The 17,472-nt window shown below is 43.4% G+C and overlaps 1 protein-coding gene across 4 annotated transcripts in view; it reads right to left on the reverse strand.

Moving 5' to 3' along the window:
* ptprz1b (protein tyrosine phosphatase receptor type Z1b) overlaps positions 1-17,472 on the reverse strand; it is a 71,649-nt gene that overhangs the window by 4,059 nt on the left and 50,118 nt on the right. The window contains exons 9-28 of one of the 4 annotated variants that reach the window (XM_023409973.2): positions 16,541-16,725; positions 14,903-15,029; positions 14,732-14,784; positions 13,804-14,307; positions 13,380-13,569; positions 11,631-11,858; positions 8,693-10,291; positions 7,034-7,178; positions 6,815-6,906; positions 6,620-6,705; positions 4,781-4,801; positions 4,075-4,171; positions 3,916-3,998; positions 3,688-3,822; positions 2,260-2,391; positions 1,971-2,128; positions 1,711-1,846; positions 1,440-1,586; positions 1,241-1,334; positions 81-154 (exon numbers count right to left, since the gene is read on the reverse strand). In XM_023409973.2, the coding sequence (XP_023265741.1) occupies positions 81-154; positions 1,241-1,334; positions 1,440-1,586; positions 1,711-1,846; positions 1,971-2,128; positions 2,260-2,391; positions 3,688-3,822; positions 3,916-3,998; positions 4,075-4,171; positions 4,781-4,801; positions 6,620-6,705; positions 6,815-6,906; positions 7,034-7,178; positions 8,693-10,291; positions 11,631-11,858; positions 13,380-13,569; positions 13,804-14,307; positions 14,732-14,784; positions 14,903-15,029; positions 16,541-16,725 (4,286 nt within the window). The remainder of the gene's footprint in view (positions 1-80; positions 155-1,240; positions 1,335-1,439; positions 1,587-1,710; positions 1,847-1,970; positions 2,129-2,259; positions 2,392-3,687; positions 3,823-3,915; positions 3,999-4,074; positions 4,172-4,780; positions 4,802-6,619; positions 6,706-6,814; positions 6,907-7,033; positions 7,179-8,692; positions 10,292-11,630; positions 11,859-13,379; positions 13,570-13,803; positions 14,308-14,731; positions 14,785-14,902; positions 15,030-16,540; positions 16,726-17,472) is intronic. The other 3 variants (XM_023409974.2, XM_087175045.1, XM_087175046.1) reach the window with 3 other exon arrangements.

Consider the following 17,472-nt stretch of genomic DNA (forward strand, 5'->3'; position numbering starts at 1 on the left):
CCAGCACATATTATGTATTAAAAACAGTAAGGCGCCATTTAGTAAACTGCTAATGAATACACAGTTGTCAGTGTTGTTACCATGACGTAGGAGGCGTTGATGTAGCCTGTGGAGCTTGTTTCAGAGGTGCTCAGACTCACTCTTGATCTCTCCACTGGACAAAAACACAAAGACGTGAGTTTAAATAAAACATCTGAAAATGAGAAAGCTGTTCCTCCATGTCACCGATGACCAGTCACAACAAGTGTCATATGGTCTTGTACCTCTGACTTAAAGTGAGTCTGTGCCACTTTTGAAAGAAGAAATTACATATTTTCCTCCTACAAATACATTTTGAATTCATAAGTGATAAAATGCTCAGTCTGACTTTCTGACTCGTCTTATTGTGCTAGAGTTTCGCTACATTTCAGCAGTTATCATTAAGCTGTGATCGACATTAATGACCACAGTTCAGTAAAAGTTACATAGAGTCACTTAAAGAATGTGACTGTGTGATTTTTGAACAGGCTGTGGATGAAACGATGTCGCTTTCACACACAGCTCATCGTCATGATCCTGATCCTTTGTCCAAATTTTAACCAGCTGTGCTCAAATCTTGTGTCAAAATAAAACATGAACATAACATCAAACACAACAACACACAGTGAGAATTCTCATCATTTCACTATTTTTTTTAATTTGCACTAAAACATGGAAAATAAATGTGACTGAATGTTTTACTACATTCAACCACTACTGCTGCTGTCACATGTTACAGTGTCATGTCACACTCAACAGCACAGTCGCCGTTATCAAACCTGGAACCTCAGTTTTTAATCCAACATGGATGAGAAGTTGTTAAAAGTGCTCAGAAAAAAAAAAAAAAAAAAAGGAAATTTAAACATCTTCATCTCCATGACAACTACGCAAACTCCATATGCTGATGATGGTCATGTGATATGACTGAAAGATCCAGCTACTAAATGGAACTTGAGGTGAGATTGCTTTATCTATCAACTGCTGTTTGCAAGGTCAAGAACGAAGGTGGAGTGATGTTGGGAAGATGTTGCAGCTTTTGTTATCATGATCAAAACAACCTGAGGAAAAGACGAGCTGCTGGGTAACTGACACCTTCAGGCCCTCATCATGTCAGCTTCCCAAACTCAAACACAGAGTAACAGTTGATCAAATTACCACAAACCAGCTGTGGCTGGGGGGGGGGTCCTCTGGGTGTCTGGGGTTCTAATCCGGGTTTGCTTACCGGGCATCAGAGCTCTGGCTCTGTTCCTCTCAGCGTTGCCATCCTTCAGCGCAGTGCTGTAGTCTGCGTGCTTCGCCTGACGCTGACTGATCAACTGAAACACAACGAAAACAGTTACACTCGTTATATTCAGTGTGTAAACTCACTGCGGTGTAAAGGGCAAATTCACAGAGGTTTGTACGAGGTTGATCAAGTTTACTTTGAACTGTTTGTCCATGCGTGTCCTGCCTGACGCCCCGGGGGTCAGGAGGTCAGACACGTAGGTGTGGAGGTGGTCAGAGGTCACCGAGGTGTCACGGCTCAAGATGGCTTCCACAAGAGCATCGTGGATGAACACGTACTGCTCCTACAGGAGAGAGAGAGAGAGAGAGACAGTGCACTCAATGAGGACTGAATTGACACTGAGAACACTATCAGTGTGTGTGTGTGTGTGTGTGTGTGTGTGTGTGTTTGTGACAGTGCTCTCTTACCTCTGTCTGAACCAGGAAGTTCCTCTGAGTCCGGACATGTTTTAGGAAACCAAGAACGTTGACCGTCCCCTGATCCTGGATCTGCTGCAGCATGCTGTCAATCACTATGTAGGTTCCTGTCCTTCCAACACCAGCACTGTGATGCACACACGCAAACGCACACATACACACACACATACACACAGACACAGACACACACTCTTCATGTCAGAAACAGTGCATCCTATCTGAAACCGCAGCTCTCTTGAACGTGTCACTACCTGCAGTGAACCAGGACAGGTCCCATCTCCTGCGTCCGGGCCCGGGAGGACGCTCTGATGAAGGACAGGACAGGCAGAGTGTATTCTGGGACGCCCATGTCCGGCCACTGGGTGTAGTGGTAATGCAGCACTGTGTGTTCAACTCTCCTGTGTGACACCTGAGGGACCAGAGAAGGTGAGGACACTATTACCCACAATTCCCAAGTTGCAACTGAACCTCAGATTCACTTTGTTGCTGCAGCACCTGCTTTCAGATGTGTGTGTGCGTGTGTGTGTGTGTGTGATGCACCTTATTTGTGGTGTCTCTGACAGTGAACGTCCGCAGGGTGTAGTAAGCCAGGGTCTGGCTGCTTTTCAGGGTCACCTGGTACGGGCCATACTCCTCCTGGTTCTCCTCCGGCCAGTACTGGTCACACTTTGTCTGTAGGAGGACAGAGGAGATAAAACAAGAGCAGAGGACCAGGGGAGAGGTGTGAGAGTTTCAGTGTGACGAGGAAAAAGTAAAATATTTCATCTATTTTCAGCATGTCAACATTTACAGAGGTTTACAGAAGCTGGCGGAGTTCAAATAGAAAGGTTTCCACTGTCCTGCTGGATGATTATCAGATACTGATTTTCATCTCTCAGCAAACATTTTAAAGTTGAAGTGATACTGAGGCTCTGAATCGATATTTTGACATTAATGATGGTGTAATGTGAAAAACGTCAGACTAACCTGCGGAGGAGTTGTTTGTACTGTTGCTGTTTCATTATTGTTGGTGTTATTGTTGCTGAAATTCTAATGTTCAAGTACTAATGCATTGGCCACATGCTTGTAGGCAGACCTCTGCGACTGGTTTCAATCCAAACAATGTTTCATTTTCCCATTTGTATTGTGGAAACTGATGCTGCCTGCCTGCTCTTTATTCAAGATGGCTTCACTGTAAACCCTTTAAGACACATGACTGGTAACATGCATGTCAGCGAAGTGAAATCCATTAAGGGAAACGTATTTCATTTGATTTTTCTACGTTTTGACCACAAATACGTTTTTAAAGTCACAGTTCAGACAATGGCTGACGACCTGAGCGAGGGGAGAGATGTTGAAGCAGATTACAGCTGTTACCTGGATAAAAAGACAAAGATGTCTTAGATTCAGACACTGACTTAAACCTGCTAAGCTTCAAACCAGCTAGTCAAAGCTCAGGGTGAGACATGTCGGAGGAGGAGGAGGAGGAGGAGGAGGAGGAGGAGGAGCGGCGAGTAAGAGCCAGTATCACACTAGCTGGAGGTAAAGATTGACCGGATGCAACGCTGTCACTTAAACCTTTATTTCTCTCTGAAGCAGATCGAAACATGAAATAAACCTCTGTCTTTTATTGTTAATCACTGCCTTTACACTAATGTTCATCAACATAAAAAAAATAAATAAATCATTAAACATGAAAAAAGTGAACTGAGAATGTTGATAAATGTTCTTGTTCTACCTGTTTCAGAGTCTGAGTGGTTAAGGTTTTAGTGAACGTCACATTTTCAGGAGGTTGTTTTCAAACAATGCTGAGGTTTTAGAGGACGGCTTTGGTCTTAATACGTTCAAGTTAATTTGAGCTTCTTGCTCAAACACGAAATTAGAATATAAATGATAAGAAACATAACATAAAAATGTCAGATGTGTAAGATCAGACGAAATGTTCCTGATCTCTGTGGTGTCAGACTGGTAGCACGGTGACCCCCCTACCCGTCCTTTCTCCTTCAGGTTGGTGATCATGACGATAACTCCGACATTCTGCTGCCAGATCATCCTCCAGAAGTCCTCCCTGCCGGCTCTCAGAGGCCCCTGAGCTGCGATGTACGCCCGCGTTCGCTCGTAACCCTGAGGAGGAGGAGGAGACAACTATTTAGTCCAAAAAACACTTGCATATGCTGAAATGAGTAAGTACGCACAATTTAACAAACGTGTTCTTACATCAACAAAGTTAGCGTTGATGTAGTCGCCACATCTCCCATCTCTGCCCAAGCTGCTGGACAGTTTCACTCTGCTGTGGTCGTCTGGGAGGGGAAAACACACAGTCAGCTTCACTGTGGATTTTGTACAGTTACATGTTCATGTTGAACAGAGACCTACAGGCCAGGATGTTGATGTATCTGTTCTTGCTTTTGTTGTCGGGGTGATTGGAGCTGTCGGCGGTGATGCCCATGTCCACTGTGCAAGCTTGCACCTCCTGGAACACAACACGACATACAGTACAACACAAACAGGAGTTAGACTAATGGCTCAGAGGAAGCTAAAGATGCTAATTAGCACAATGAGCACCTTGGAGCCGCTGGAGTGGACATCAAATGTGGCTGTTTTTCTTCTGCTCAGGTAGGTTTTTGCTATATAATATTACAATATGCTGATGAAGCACTTATGAATGAAGCTGTCATTTGATTTAAGAAGAGGAGCTGTGTATAGAATTAAAAAAAACAAGACTTTTGTGAGAGAAACATGAATAAGCACAAGAAACTGATGCTACGGGATCTCTATGAAAACATCTATTGACTGAAAATACGTAAACTGCCACTTTGAAGGCTCCATGACTCACAAAGACTTAACTCATGTCTGTGAATAAGACTAAAATATAGACAGAAGCCTAGAGAAGCAGGAAACAGCAGCTCTACCTCCATTAAAAAGTTTACATTTAATATCACATCTGAAAAACAGATGATGCGGTCTACAAAAGGACAACGAGGGGTCGACACAGGGTCAGATATGGGAGATTTAACTTAACAAAAGTCAAAAAGACAAACATCACCTCTGGGTGGTAGGGGTGATACTGTAGGTGTCTTACCTCATAGGATTCTTTGACAATCTAATGGAGGGTGGTGAGGATGCAGAAAGCACGACGATGGTGGTGGAGGTGGTGAAAGGAGAGTGGGAAAGGGTACAAGATGACAGACAGACAGACAGACAGACAGACAGACAGACAGACAAACAGACAAGGAGTCAGTGCAGGTACAGGAATATGGGGTTCAGATACACACAGAGAGGCGGTGCTGTGTGGGAAATACACTGATTTTCCCACCTGATCTGTGGCTATATTATTCTACAGCGTGATCTTGATTGTACAAATACCTCTAAATAAATCTGTAAGTCAAGGCCACACATGACGCTTCAATTTAGACTTTGTGTTTTGTCCTGAATGAAAATTAAGATTAAGAACAAAATAGAGGAAAACACATGAATACATTGGCAGTTACACAGGAGAAGAATACTTCAGTTAATCCTGTCTGTGTGTGTTACTCAAGAGGGTCATGCCAGGATACAGAGGTGACTAATGCCATGCACATGTACCTGTTGGTTGAAACTAACCCACAAACTGTTCTCAAGCAGGTCACCAACATTCAGATATCAACTCTCCACATGAGACGTTGCTAATAGGCTTGGGTGATATCCAATATCCAAAAATCCCAAATTTTGCGATACACATACATATTATTGTGTATTGTGAAATTATAATATAAATGTTTTTTTTTAAAGTATGTTTCAGTTATTTTTTTTTTCAAATAATGCATTATTACATTCAGTCCAGTCCAAATATTTTGATATACAATATTAAATTACTGTATTTTATGTTTCAGGTATAAGTGATGCTGCCGCTAAACAGCACTTGTAAGTTTTGTTTGTCACATTGTGAGGTGCAATGTTCAGTAAGCAAAGCAGTGAAATGAGGGTTGGACTCGGCAGCAGGGCAGAACTACAAAAAAAAACCAACCTAGAAATACGGCCTCGTGGTCGTCTGCCTCCACCACTCAGAGTTATGGTTAAAAAGTGTTTTGTGAAGGTCACACTGACCTTGACCTTTGACCACCAAAATCTAATCAGTTCATCCTGTGTCCCAGTGGACTTTTGTGCCAAATGTGAAGGGATTCCCTTTTTAGCGTCCCTGGGATATTGCCGAAACTGTGTTTTGTGAGGTCACTGTGACCTTGACCTTTGACCACAAAAATCTAATCTAATCTAATTTGAAGAAATTTCCTCAAGGCGATACTGAGACATATCGTTCAAGAGAATGGGACGGACGGACGGACATACAGACGGACGGACAACCTGAACACATAGGCGCAGAGGGATAAAAAAAAGAAGAAAATCTTATGACAGGAAATATCATGATATTCTATATTATTGAATATCGGCCAAAGCCTAATTGCTAACATCTTGTTTCACATTTATTACACGCAGAGATGGAAACTGCAGCCTGAAAGCTTCAGTTTTTATTGATCTGTACAGATTTGTTCAAACCTGTTAAATCTGAACTTCTGTCTGTGTTTAGAATCTGGATTGAGAACCATGGTTAGTACCAAACCCTCTTCATACCATATACACTGTTGTATAACATGTTGGAGGTGGAAGTTACACATCAACACTGGGCTAAATGATATTCCTGCAGAGCATGATGTTAATAGCGATATGGAGGAGCATTAAGGGTCTATGACAATGAGGTACTGTCTACTGAGTGGTCTTTTTATCCTGATTAAACCTCAGTCAGCAAAACCTCGACAAGTCTCCCAACAGAGCAGCCATCTGTTATCGTTTCTCTGAAACGCCTCTTGGTTCTTTCTGTTCCCCTCCACAGACATGTTGCTGAACTCAAACACTTCATATCGCTCGTCACGAACATTCCTCGTACCTCAAACTCCTTGAAGAAGGTGTTGGTGGTGTGGAGCTCCATGACGTGCTTCACAAACTGCTTCACTGTCAGTGGCTCGTGACCGTCTGCAACACAAGAGTGAACGTTCAGCTGCAGGCGTAACACCCCATTTCATACTGCAATGATGATTTAATAAACTGTGTGTGTGTGTGTGTGTGTGTGTGTGTGTGTTACCTGTGGCCAGCAGTAGGGGTGTAGATGGAGCAGATATGACTTTAGGTGATGCACTGTCATCTGGGTAGAAATTAGCCGCCTGGAAACAGTTTCTGTGCCAAAAAAAAAGAATCTAAATTAATTACAAAGGTAAAAGTGATGGAGAAAGATATTGACCTTTGTTGTCTGTGTGTGTGTGTGTGTGTGTGTGTGTGTGTGTGTGTGTGTGTGTGTTTATACCTCCAGTAGATGAGTATGCCCACCAGTACCATCAGACAGAGGATGGTGAGAGTGGAGACGACAGCCAGAGGAACGACCGTCCTCTTCTCCCTCTCCAGGCCTCCGACCAGCCCGACCCGAGACTCATGACTGCTGTTGCTGCCCTCTGAGTGAGAGGAGGGAGACGAAGATGAGAGGGGTGGGGTGTGGTGGGTGAGAGGCAGAGAGAAAAGGGGGAGAGAAAGAAGGCTATGATTTAGCTTTTTTCCATTTTCCCCCGAAGTCATCGGTCACATGTTAAACCTGCACCAACTGTGTAGTGGCGACTTGGGTGCAGCACAATATCCACATATCATCTCCTTATTAGGTACATATGGGAAACGTGTTAGCAGCGACAATATCACATCCAGCAGACATGGAGCAACATTAGCATTCTTTTGCTCCACTGTGTGGAGCTGCTAACTTAGTCTGTTGCTGTGTCTCAACTCATGTACGTCTACACTCACACTCGCTGCCTTGAGTGCTGAAGTGCGTTCACATTGACAAGTATGGCACCACGCAGTGCACTGTGAGTACCCGGATGTTGCACTCAAAACGGCCAAAAAGGTGAGTGTAGAACAATGGGCACTTCTCACCCTCAACGGTCGCCATCCTAGCTATGTAGCGGAAGGGGAGGGACAACCAATGTATTTTCAAAACTTATGAAAACAGCGACAGTAAACGGCCGATGGCAGTGTGATTTCTATGTGGCATGACACAGGGGCCACACACAGGAAATTAAAATGTTCATTTTGAAGTCAAGTGATCAAAGCAGCCGGCAGGTGGTCGGCAATCACTGTCATGTGATCAATCGTCATTTCAGGTGAGTGCACAACGGCACCAGTGCACTGTGTAGTAGGGCTGCCCTGATTGATCGGCCGGTTTTCATTATAAATATGTGATTACAGTATTAATGCTTCTAGTCACTGATCACCTGTGGTTAATACACTACTCTGTGTAGTGTAGTCCCACCTACCACCTTGTTCAGTACGCCGGCGCATGACAGGTCACCAAAACAAAACATGTCGGCCGCGTGGAGCTTTTACACAGTGTGTGAGACGGATATAATGTACAGAATCTGAGATGCATGTCAAAAATGATCGGAATCGGCCGATCTCACTCATAGATGATCGGTATCAGCGGCAGAAAAACATGATCGGGGCATCCCTACTGTTTACACACTGTACTACATGTGAGTGTGCTGACTGAAGTATCTGATATAAGACACAGCATTTCTGTTTGGTACTACGCGGGACAATGACATCATAAAACCAAAACAAGAGCTGAGTCAGGCAGATAATTCTTTGTGTTTACCACTACAGGTAACCACTTTCACATTGCACATAGTCACTTCATCCTCTGTTGTAAAAACTGTAAAATAATTTTTATTGCAGCTTTAAGGGCTTATTTTCCCAACAGCAATAACATGGTTGTTTTCAATAAATATACAAACTCAGTATGTAACATGATTAGCGACTGCTATCAGGGCTGAATTGTAAAAACAAAGACTGTGACCGAAACTCAAACTTTATAGGTTAGGCCTTTAAGTTACATGTATAGACAGTATCTGAGAAGGAAAAGCTGAACCGCCATGTCACATTTTATTAAAGAGGCTGTGGTGACACAATGTGCAACATTTACCTTCCCTTTGTTCCTCCATGACCTTGTTGATGTCTGTCGGTCTGAGCAGAGGGACCAGGCGTCTCAACACAGGACTTCTCTCAGCATCAAACAACGAGTTGTCTGCCTCACTTTCCTCTTTACCTCCTCCTCCTACGTGCTCCGTGCTCTCTGTACCCACATCTCTTTTACCATCACCGTCTTCCTCGAGAGCGGAGTTACCCTCGACGACTGGACTGTCAAGACTTGTGTTCTTATCCTCTTCATCGTGTCCATCACCGCCTCCACCACCGCTGCTATTATCTTCACTGCTGTCAAACAGCGGGAACTCTGCTTCAGGTTTATTTGGACTGACATGCAGCTGCAGACCATCTCTTCTTCCAAACACAACTTCTTCTCTCCTTGCATCACTTTTGCCACCACCTTCCTTGCCAGCTACAGCTTTGATATCCTCTTCTTCATTTTTGTCTTTCTCGCCTTTTCCTTTCCCATCATCCCCTCTGTCTCCGCCACCCTCTCCAGAGCCTCTCATGTCCTCAGTCCAGCTAAAAACTCTAAAACTGGACTCACTGGTTTCAGCTCCACTGCCGGTCTCAGCGTACGTCGTCTTTCCTACTACAGTTTCTCTCTCTTTTTCTTTCAGCATGTCACAGCCTGCTGTGCTTTTAAGCTGTCTGGCACTCTCCTCTGTTTCTCCATCCACTTTTCTCACTCCCTCATCCCCAATCTTATTTATTCCTCCTCCTCCTTCCTCATGACTTAGCTCCCTTTCATTCTCTGCTATCTCTTTCTCTCCCTCTGTTTCACCTTTTACGCTTCTTGTTGCCTCGTTAACTGTTTCAGCGGCCGTCTTAGTCAGAGTTGATCTACTCTTTTCCCCAGTATCATCCACCCTGAAGCTCACAGCTAAGCTTGGAAGAGTAGAAAGGTCAGTCCTGATTATAGCGACTCCATCAAAGTCCCTATTGAGCCTGTTACTATCAAGGCCAGAGCCTGATCCACTGCCCTCTGTTGCTCTGTCTGACAAATCGTCTTCAGAGTCAAAGAAAGATGTGACTGAGCCGGAGCTGTGGTCGTCTTTATGTCCAGCCGTCATGGCTTCCTCGTCATTGTCAGGTTCGGGAGAGATGATCAGACCATCTTGAATCCTACCGTCGCTTTGAGAATGAGAAGTGTTCGGGGTATTTCCCTCAGCAGAGTTTGTTTTTGATAAGCTGATGGCCCTCAAGTCATAATGATGCAGCAGGGAAGGAGAGTACACAGCACTTAAGTGATCTTGAAAAGTCAAAGTGGTAGAAAACTGAGGGTGCTCTAAATCTGTTTGTAGACGGAGTGCAGAGTGCTCCTCAGATGAAATGTCATTATGATGAAAGTTAACACCACTCCTCCTCTCTTCAGGGAGGGCAGGAGAAGGACGATAGCTGCTGGTGTATTCACTGAAGGGGTTGAGTGATGGAGGCGGTGAACTGAATAAATCTTCTTTGGCAGAGAATCCTCCTCCTGGGACAGAGAGTACAGCGTCTGCGGGGTGGACCATCGCTCCACTGGAAGTATCGGGAGAATTCATTAGACCAGAGGAGAGGTCCTCAGAGTCCTCAGACCTGGACGTGGGCATGTTCGCTGCAATAAAAGTCAAAGTCTGAAAAAAAAACAAACTCTTCCAGGACCCCCGAGGCATTGAAATGTGTCCTTTCAAAACGTGTTATTCATGCCAGGAAAGAGAAAAGATAGGAACCGAGTTACCAGATATGGTGACAGTTTGAATGAAGTCATGAAATTCAGATGGAAGTGAAGAGTCTTGACTCAGCAAAGGTAGAGTTTGTCGTCAACCTCATGCTCACACTGTGCAGAATGTGCAAGAAGAGAGCCAAGAATTGGAAGTTATTGTGAATCCTGCTTTCTGTAAGGACAGAGGAAAAAGAAACAGCCACCAGAGGGCGCCCTTCAGCCACAGAAAAGAATGCAGACCCAGAATGAAGACAGATGAATCCCAGATGTAGATGCTAATCATCAAGCTTGAGTGGATTCAAGTGGTTTAAACAAAACCTAGAGAAATTTGACCTCATGTGGAGTCGTAAAGTGGTGACAGATTTGAAGAAGAGTCAAGCTTAAGCCTGTGTATATTCTCATTTGTCCAGGTCATAGTATCCTAAAGGAGTTTTTTAAAATCGAAACAACTGGACTAGGTTGTTTGTCTGTGAAGACGTTTCACCTCTCATCCAAGAGGCTTCATCAGTTCGTGTACGCATCTGACCAGGCTAGGACTGGTCCTACTTTCTGGTGTGGAGACCCAGGTATTTAACCTCTTGTGGGCGTTCACAAGGATGATGATGTCACTGGTTCCCTTTTGTGCTCCAAGTGTCAACGACAGTCGTTTGCATGACTGTCGTTGGTGGAAAATTGGTTTCGACTTCGTTAGTGCTCTATTGTGTTATAACGACAGTCTTTAGAGTCACATGCCACTTGTGGCATGTGACTCCAACGTTTCAGCTCTCATCCTCTTGGATGAGAGGTGAAACGTCTTCACAGACAAACAACCTAGTCCAGTTGTTTCGATTTTAAAAAACTCCTTTAGGAAGAGTCAAGCTTATTTCATTTCTGAGCCAGTTCAGAGAGCGAGGAAGCCGCTGATTATCACTCTAATCACCATCAACGCCGGCCTTCTTCTTTTTAGCCATCATCATTACCACCATCAGCCACCACCATCGCCATTATGAACATCATGCCACTACACAAAATGCCACCATGATCACAGAGGACAGCAGTGATTAGCCGAATTAGAGGAGAAAAGGCAATCATCCACCGCAATTAAGTCCAGCTCTATACCACCACCAGAGAACATGTATTTGCCCCATTCAGTTGTGTAAATCCCTAATTCACACTTTTCACAAGAAGTAGAAGTATATTTTTTATCTTTTCACATATGACATATATTTCTAGAGAGGTTGTGTTGTCTTACCGGTGAACATGGGCTGCGTCGTGTGCATCAGCACCCTGAGAAGAGAGGAGGTGGTGAATGTTTTGTAGACTGATTCGGCGAGGGTGTTGCTGGGAGTCGCCGCCCGTGCTGTGATCCAGAGGGAGGAGGGGGAGGAGGAAACTGAATTGGGCGTTTCTGGGACGGGTTTGTTCACAGGGGCGTCGCCGTCTTCAGAGGATGGCAGGGAGACTCTGTCCACTTTATCACCTGTGGGACAAAATGGACACAGTGGTGACATGACGTGATGCTGCGCGACGTGACGTGTTAGGCAGTGTCACGACATCAACCGACATCACACAACATCACACGACATCACACGACATCACACGACATCACACGACATCACACGACATAACATGACAGGAGTCCTCATGTATGACATAAGGCCACAGCTTGATGTCACAACAGGATGTGTGGCATGAGGTGAAGTAATACAACCTGATATGTCAGATGACCTGACGTGCAATGATGATGTAATGTGGGATGTCATGTGAAATGACGTAATGACATATCACATCACATGAGTCATATGAATGGTTCACATTCTTGTTAATGAATAATGTAAGCCTGCACCAGCTTACTGGAATACAGCATATACACCTTTTCAATTACTACAAAAATACTACAAAAGAAAGTTTCTTTTCACATTTTAAGATCTTGATATCTACAATAAATTCATGAATCACTTATATCATGTATTGAAAAATACAGGAGAAAACTGAGTGAATACTAATTACATTGTTTTCTTCTCCAAGCTTTTGAAACAAACTTAAACAGACTAAAATTCAACAGCCATTCACAGCCATTACCTACAGTATAATGACAACAACTCAGTTAACTGAAGTCATCTGAGCTTATATAAAGTAACACCAGTAGCTTTTGATATTATTAAGCTGAAAACAATTTAAAAAATCATAAATTAAAATTCAAAGGTTCGGTAAACAAGATTTTCAACAATAATATGGCAGCAAACGACTATTTTATATGTAAAGATATATGTAAAGATATTTGTTGTAATCTGAGTTTCTCTGGTCTGTGTTTCTGGCAGCACATGCATGTTAGTGTGTCCCTCCTGTTAAACCATTGGGCCTCCCTACGTTTATAAACACACAGGGACCAGTGGACTAGCCACGGGGACGACCGGCTCAAATCCCTCTCGGCTGGTAACCTGTCAAAACATCCAAAGTGTTTACTGGCCCCGTCAGTGTCATTTGTGCGGCCAGTCCCAAGGCTGAATTTCTTTCCCAGTCTGACCCTGGAGTCAATACTGATCTGGCTTTTTCGAGATGGAGAGCCTTACGTGCTGCTTAAGGGTCCAGCTTGACTCAGAACTGACTTTTCTTCTCCTCCATGCGTAAATAAGTTGATGGCTACATAATGTTACATGTCTGTTTTCATCTCTGACTGGCTACAGTAGACATGATAACGTTAGCTAACTTGCTAACATGTGTGGAAGGGAGGCCAGATGTGAGGCAGACAAAGCGTTTGTTTTGATCTGAGATGCTGGTGTTCTAGTGCGACATCTAGTGGCAGTGACGATCGCTTACAGAACCTTTTTAAAAAGATGTTTCAATTAAAACTATAAAAACTATAAAAACACACAATCAAGACATTATTCATCCCCTTAGTATTCCTCCCCAGCATTGGATGAAGAGCAGCCCACCAACCAAAGATGTTTTTGGTAAACAAGCCTGCCAAAAAAGAAAAATCTCTTCCTGTAAATCTGACCTGGCAGCACAGCGGCAGGATACTCTGATGCAGCCGAGGTGGTGGTGGTGTCCGATGGGAAGTTGTTGACTGTGTCTTCATAGAAGATATCTGTGACCTGGATTTCCTCCACAGGAGGGGTGTAGAGCTCGGACTGGGCAGAGGGGAGGCCACTTTCACCAGCTTGGTCTGGTGGAATGGGATCTCTCGACTGTGAGTGAACGAGACAGTGGATAAAAACAGACTGTGGGTTCTTACACGAAGAAACAAAAGAAGAAAAGAAGAAACAGAGACAAAACTCTGGACAAGCTTGAGTTAAAACATACTAGTCTGGTATTTAGAACTTACTACAACAAACACCGCAGTACATTTTGTAAACTAATTGTTTGTTTCAACATTAGGCATCAAATTTAATCAGATATCAAAGGAGGCTCAAGTAAAGTACCTGATGTGGCAGCACTGCCAGTGAAGCCTCTTCTGTGATCTGTCTGTGGATCGTCGGTAGCGTCGTGGTCCGAGCAACTGGAAACAGGAAGCCCGGCTGTTCAGTTACCTCAGTTACCCAGATCGCACCATTGCTGTCAAAACCCGCATTAGTAAAGGTCCGGTGTGCTGGGATCCTCCTGTCCTGATCAATCCAGTTCTGATCCATATCATCTGGTTTAGACCTGTTTCGGCCTGGTTTCTTTTTCACAGTCTGGTTGAGTCGAGTTTTCTGCAGAACTGCAGAATCAGAGGAAGGCTTTGGGGTTGAACGGGTGCTGAACTGGACCGGGATGTTCTGGTTCGCTTGGGTTTGGTCTCTCGGTTGGTCCTGGTGGCGTGTAGGCTGGTTCTGGTAAACTCTGGTCTGCTCCACTGGGATCTCCTCCACAGGGCTGTGGTCCTCTGGAGACAAATCCACCTGATTTTGGTCCTCAGGCTTCCCCCATCTGGATTTAGATGAGAGCTGCCAGGAGGGAAGAAGCACTGCTGTGTGAGGCTGCGTCACCACATCTTCAGTTACATATTGTACATGATTATGAAGGACAAACATCACAGAAAAATCAAGGATTTTTAGTGAATATGAACATTGGACCAAAGTCAAAATGGTGGTGTAGTTGTCTTGTTTGCTTCTACAATTATCTGAAGACATATAAAGTCATTTACATTAATGCTGTTTGGAAGAGCAGAGTCTGCACTGGTGTTTCATTGCTTTTTTTAATCTCTCCTAAACATGCTGAACAGTCCCCTCATAAACTTTGGTACCACTCAACGACGAGCCTCTACTGACATAATTACAACCATTTGCATAATAATTAGTCTCAATGATATGATTGAATACCAACATGCAGAGTGGTGTCAGGTGAAAACACACACACAGACTGCCCTACCTCCCTGTTGCCGTCCAAATCTTTTGTGCCTGCGTCAGGATCCGAATCACTTTCTACAGAGAGGACAGAAATAAAATCTTAGAAGTTAAAATACTCACTCTTACACTGTACCAGTTTGTGTGTGTGTGTGTGTGTGTGTGTGTGTGTGTGTGTGTGTGTGTGTGTGTGTACCAGGGTCTTCCAGCGGCATGTCCACTATAATCTGGTCGCTCCATCGTCCTCTGAGTCCGTTGGTACAAATAGCCACCACCTGAACCACGTAGCTGCTGTTGGCCAGCAGGCTGGAAATGATGGCACCCTATGAAGTAACAGGTGAGTTTAAATTAGTGGCTCCAAACCTGTTTTCGTATGACACCTGTCAAGCACTCCTTCATCATCACCTCTCTTGTTGCAATGTCTTTCATTTGAATCAATTTTGAACTGGATGTTATTTCACACTATTAAGCAGAAAGAGAGAGGTTTTTTTTTTTTCCCAGTAGATTTGATGAAGTTTTCATTCATACTAAGACCACATGGAGTGGCAGTACTCGACTTTTCAACCATTAATTTAGCACATTTAAGTATCTAATATCTATTTCTCTGCTTGACTTCTCACTGGTTTTCATGCTCTCTCATTCACTGCAGGTGGAGTTCAGATATTACGACTAGTGTCCTGTCAGACACCTCATCACAGGTGCTGGTCTATTGATTATTGGGAAAATAAATAAAGATTGGCATCATGGCGATTTGTAATCATATTTACATGTTTATTTTCCTCCAAATTTTTAGAGAGTCATAAAATTCTATTTTTACTCCACAATGTTTTCATCTTCCTGCAGAATCACCTGTCAACCTGGCTGGGAATCACAGATTGAAATATATTTCTACTATGAAATTTCTTTTCACTTTCAATACAAATTTACAAATCACAGAACAAGAGTTCTTAATGGTGACTTCCTGTTTACCCTTTAGACTCTTAATATGTCAATGTTTAATTCTCTTCAGAACAGGTTACTGAAAGTTTTCCCATAATCACCAATAATGGTGTATTTGTATAGCACAAATGCAAATAACTATGGTAACATGAACTTGAGTGCATAAATGCATTGATAGTCTCCAGTCATAAATTCGTTATAACTGCATTATCATCGTTTACAAATCTTAAAATAATAAATAATTATTGTCCTTGTCGCTTCTTATTCGATGATTCGATTTTAGAAGAAATATCTAATATTATTAGTTGTAATCTTTTGTCAATATAAAGAACCATATAAAAACACACAATAAAACACCCAAACCTACAATAAAAAGAAAAAAAACACTGAAATAAGAATGGAAAACTCTACATGTGTAATAACAGATTATGTACATGCACATAAAAAGGTGTAAACAAAAGGTTTACAACAGTCCGTCATTTGTGTTGTGCTTGGTTGGTCTGTATATTGATGACTTAGTCTACATATATGCAGAGTGTGTGCGCATATACAGATATAGAGGTCAATACACACACACAAATATTGGTCACATTAAGGGACACTAAGTGACCCGTTAAGAGGCCAAGATTGATCGTCACTATCAATCAATCGATTACTTTGATCAATCCAGAGCCCGACAGCACTTTCAGCGAGTAAGAGCTGGAGAGTGAGAGCAGATGAATCTAACAAAATGACTGTAACTTATACCTATTATTTATTTATAAGTCCTGCGTAAATCATCTGTCTGTGTGGATAATGGTGCAAATTATTGAAATTACATCCATTCAACAGCGAGTGTTTGTGAGGTGACGCTTTTGTTTGGTTCTTGGAGAAGGTGGAGAAATCTTCATCCTACCACATCCTGGTCCCCGTCGGTCCGGTACTCCTGCTTGCTCTGGTCTCGGCCCTGCAGCCTCTGGTAGGTGACGGTGTACCAGTCGATGGTGGTGTCGTAAACCACGCGGGGACGCTCCCACGTCACCACGATGGTGGTGTCGTTCTGGGCGTCGGCCTGAACGTTCTCTGGCTCTGAGCTGCAGGCTGGAGACAGCACAGAGAGAGGGAGGTCGGGAAAGAAGTTGAGTTATTAGATTGTGCGGTTTAGAGGCAGGAAAACATTTAAATCTGATCAATGCTGCTGAAGGTGACGTGATGATAATCAACTGCACCGAAAATGGAGGAAAATAGGAATACATTTCAAAAAGGCCAATTCAGGAGGTGAGTGTGGCAATGAGTGGGAGCTGAGTGTGTGTGTGTGTGTGTGTGTGTGTGTGTGTGTGTGTGTGTGTGCGTGTGTGTGTGGGATCACAAATTTGTTACAGGCAAAAAGACCCTTCTCTGAATTTCTGAATACTTTATTTCAATTTCAAAAAGAGCAGCAAAATAAATTGCCTGCGCTGAGAGAAGCAGGGGCACTGAACTACAAAGTCGAGCTCCCTGGCAACCCAAAAGACCCACTTTACTAGAGGGGCGACTTTATGAAGATGGAGAGCGTCTGAATTATATCTTTTGATGATCGTGCTGCAGAGGAAGGAGAAGAAGGGCAATATTTTCAGTCATGGAAAAAAATAAGATGAATAATATAATTTATATTGATCTCCGAGGGGGGTTGAATATTCTCCACCGCACTGTCCAGAATTTGGTATAAATTAAACAGGTGAGGACACTCTCGACCACTTCAAAGCCTAATAGGGAAGGATTTTTCACAACATGTCACAGCCCAACATGCAAGTTGTCACATGAGCCTCTGTGTCAAAACAGGCTCGGCACTGAGAGCGAGAAGACTGA

This window comes from Seriola lalandi, unplaced genomic scaffold (assembly GCF_002814215.2).
Source record: "Seriola lalandi dorsalis isolate HSWRI2012SDOR001 ecotype SW California unplaced genomic scaffold, Sedor1 jcf7180002054410, whole genome shotgun sequence".
Classification (NCBI taxonomy): domain Eukaryota; kingdom Metazoa; phylum Chordata; class Actinopteri; order Carangiformes; family Carangidae; genus Seriola; species Seriola lalandi.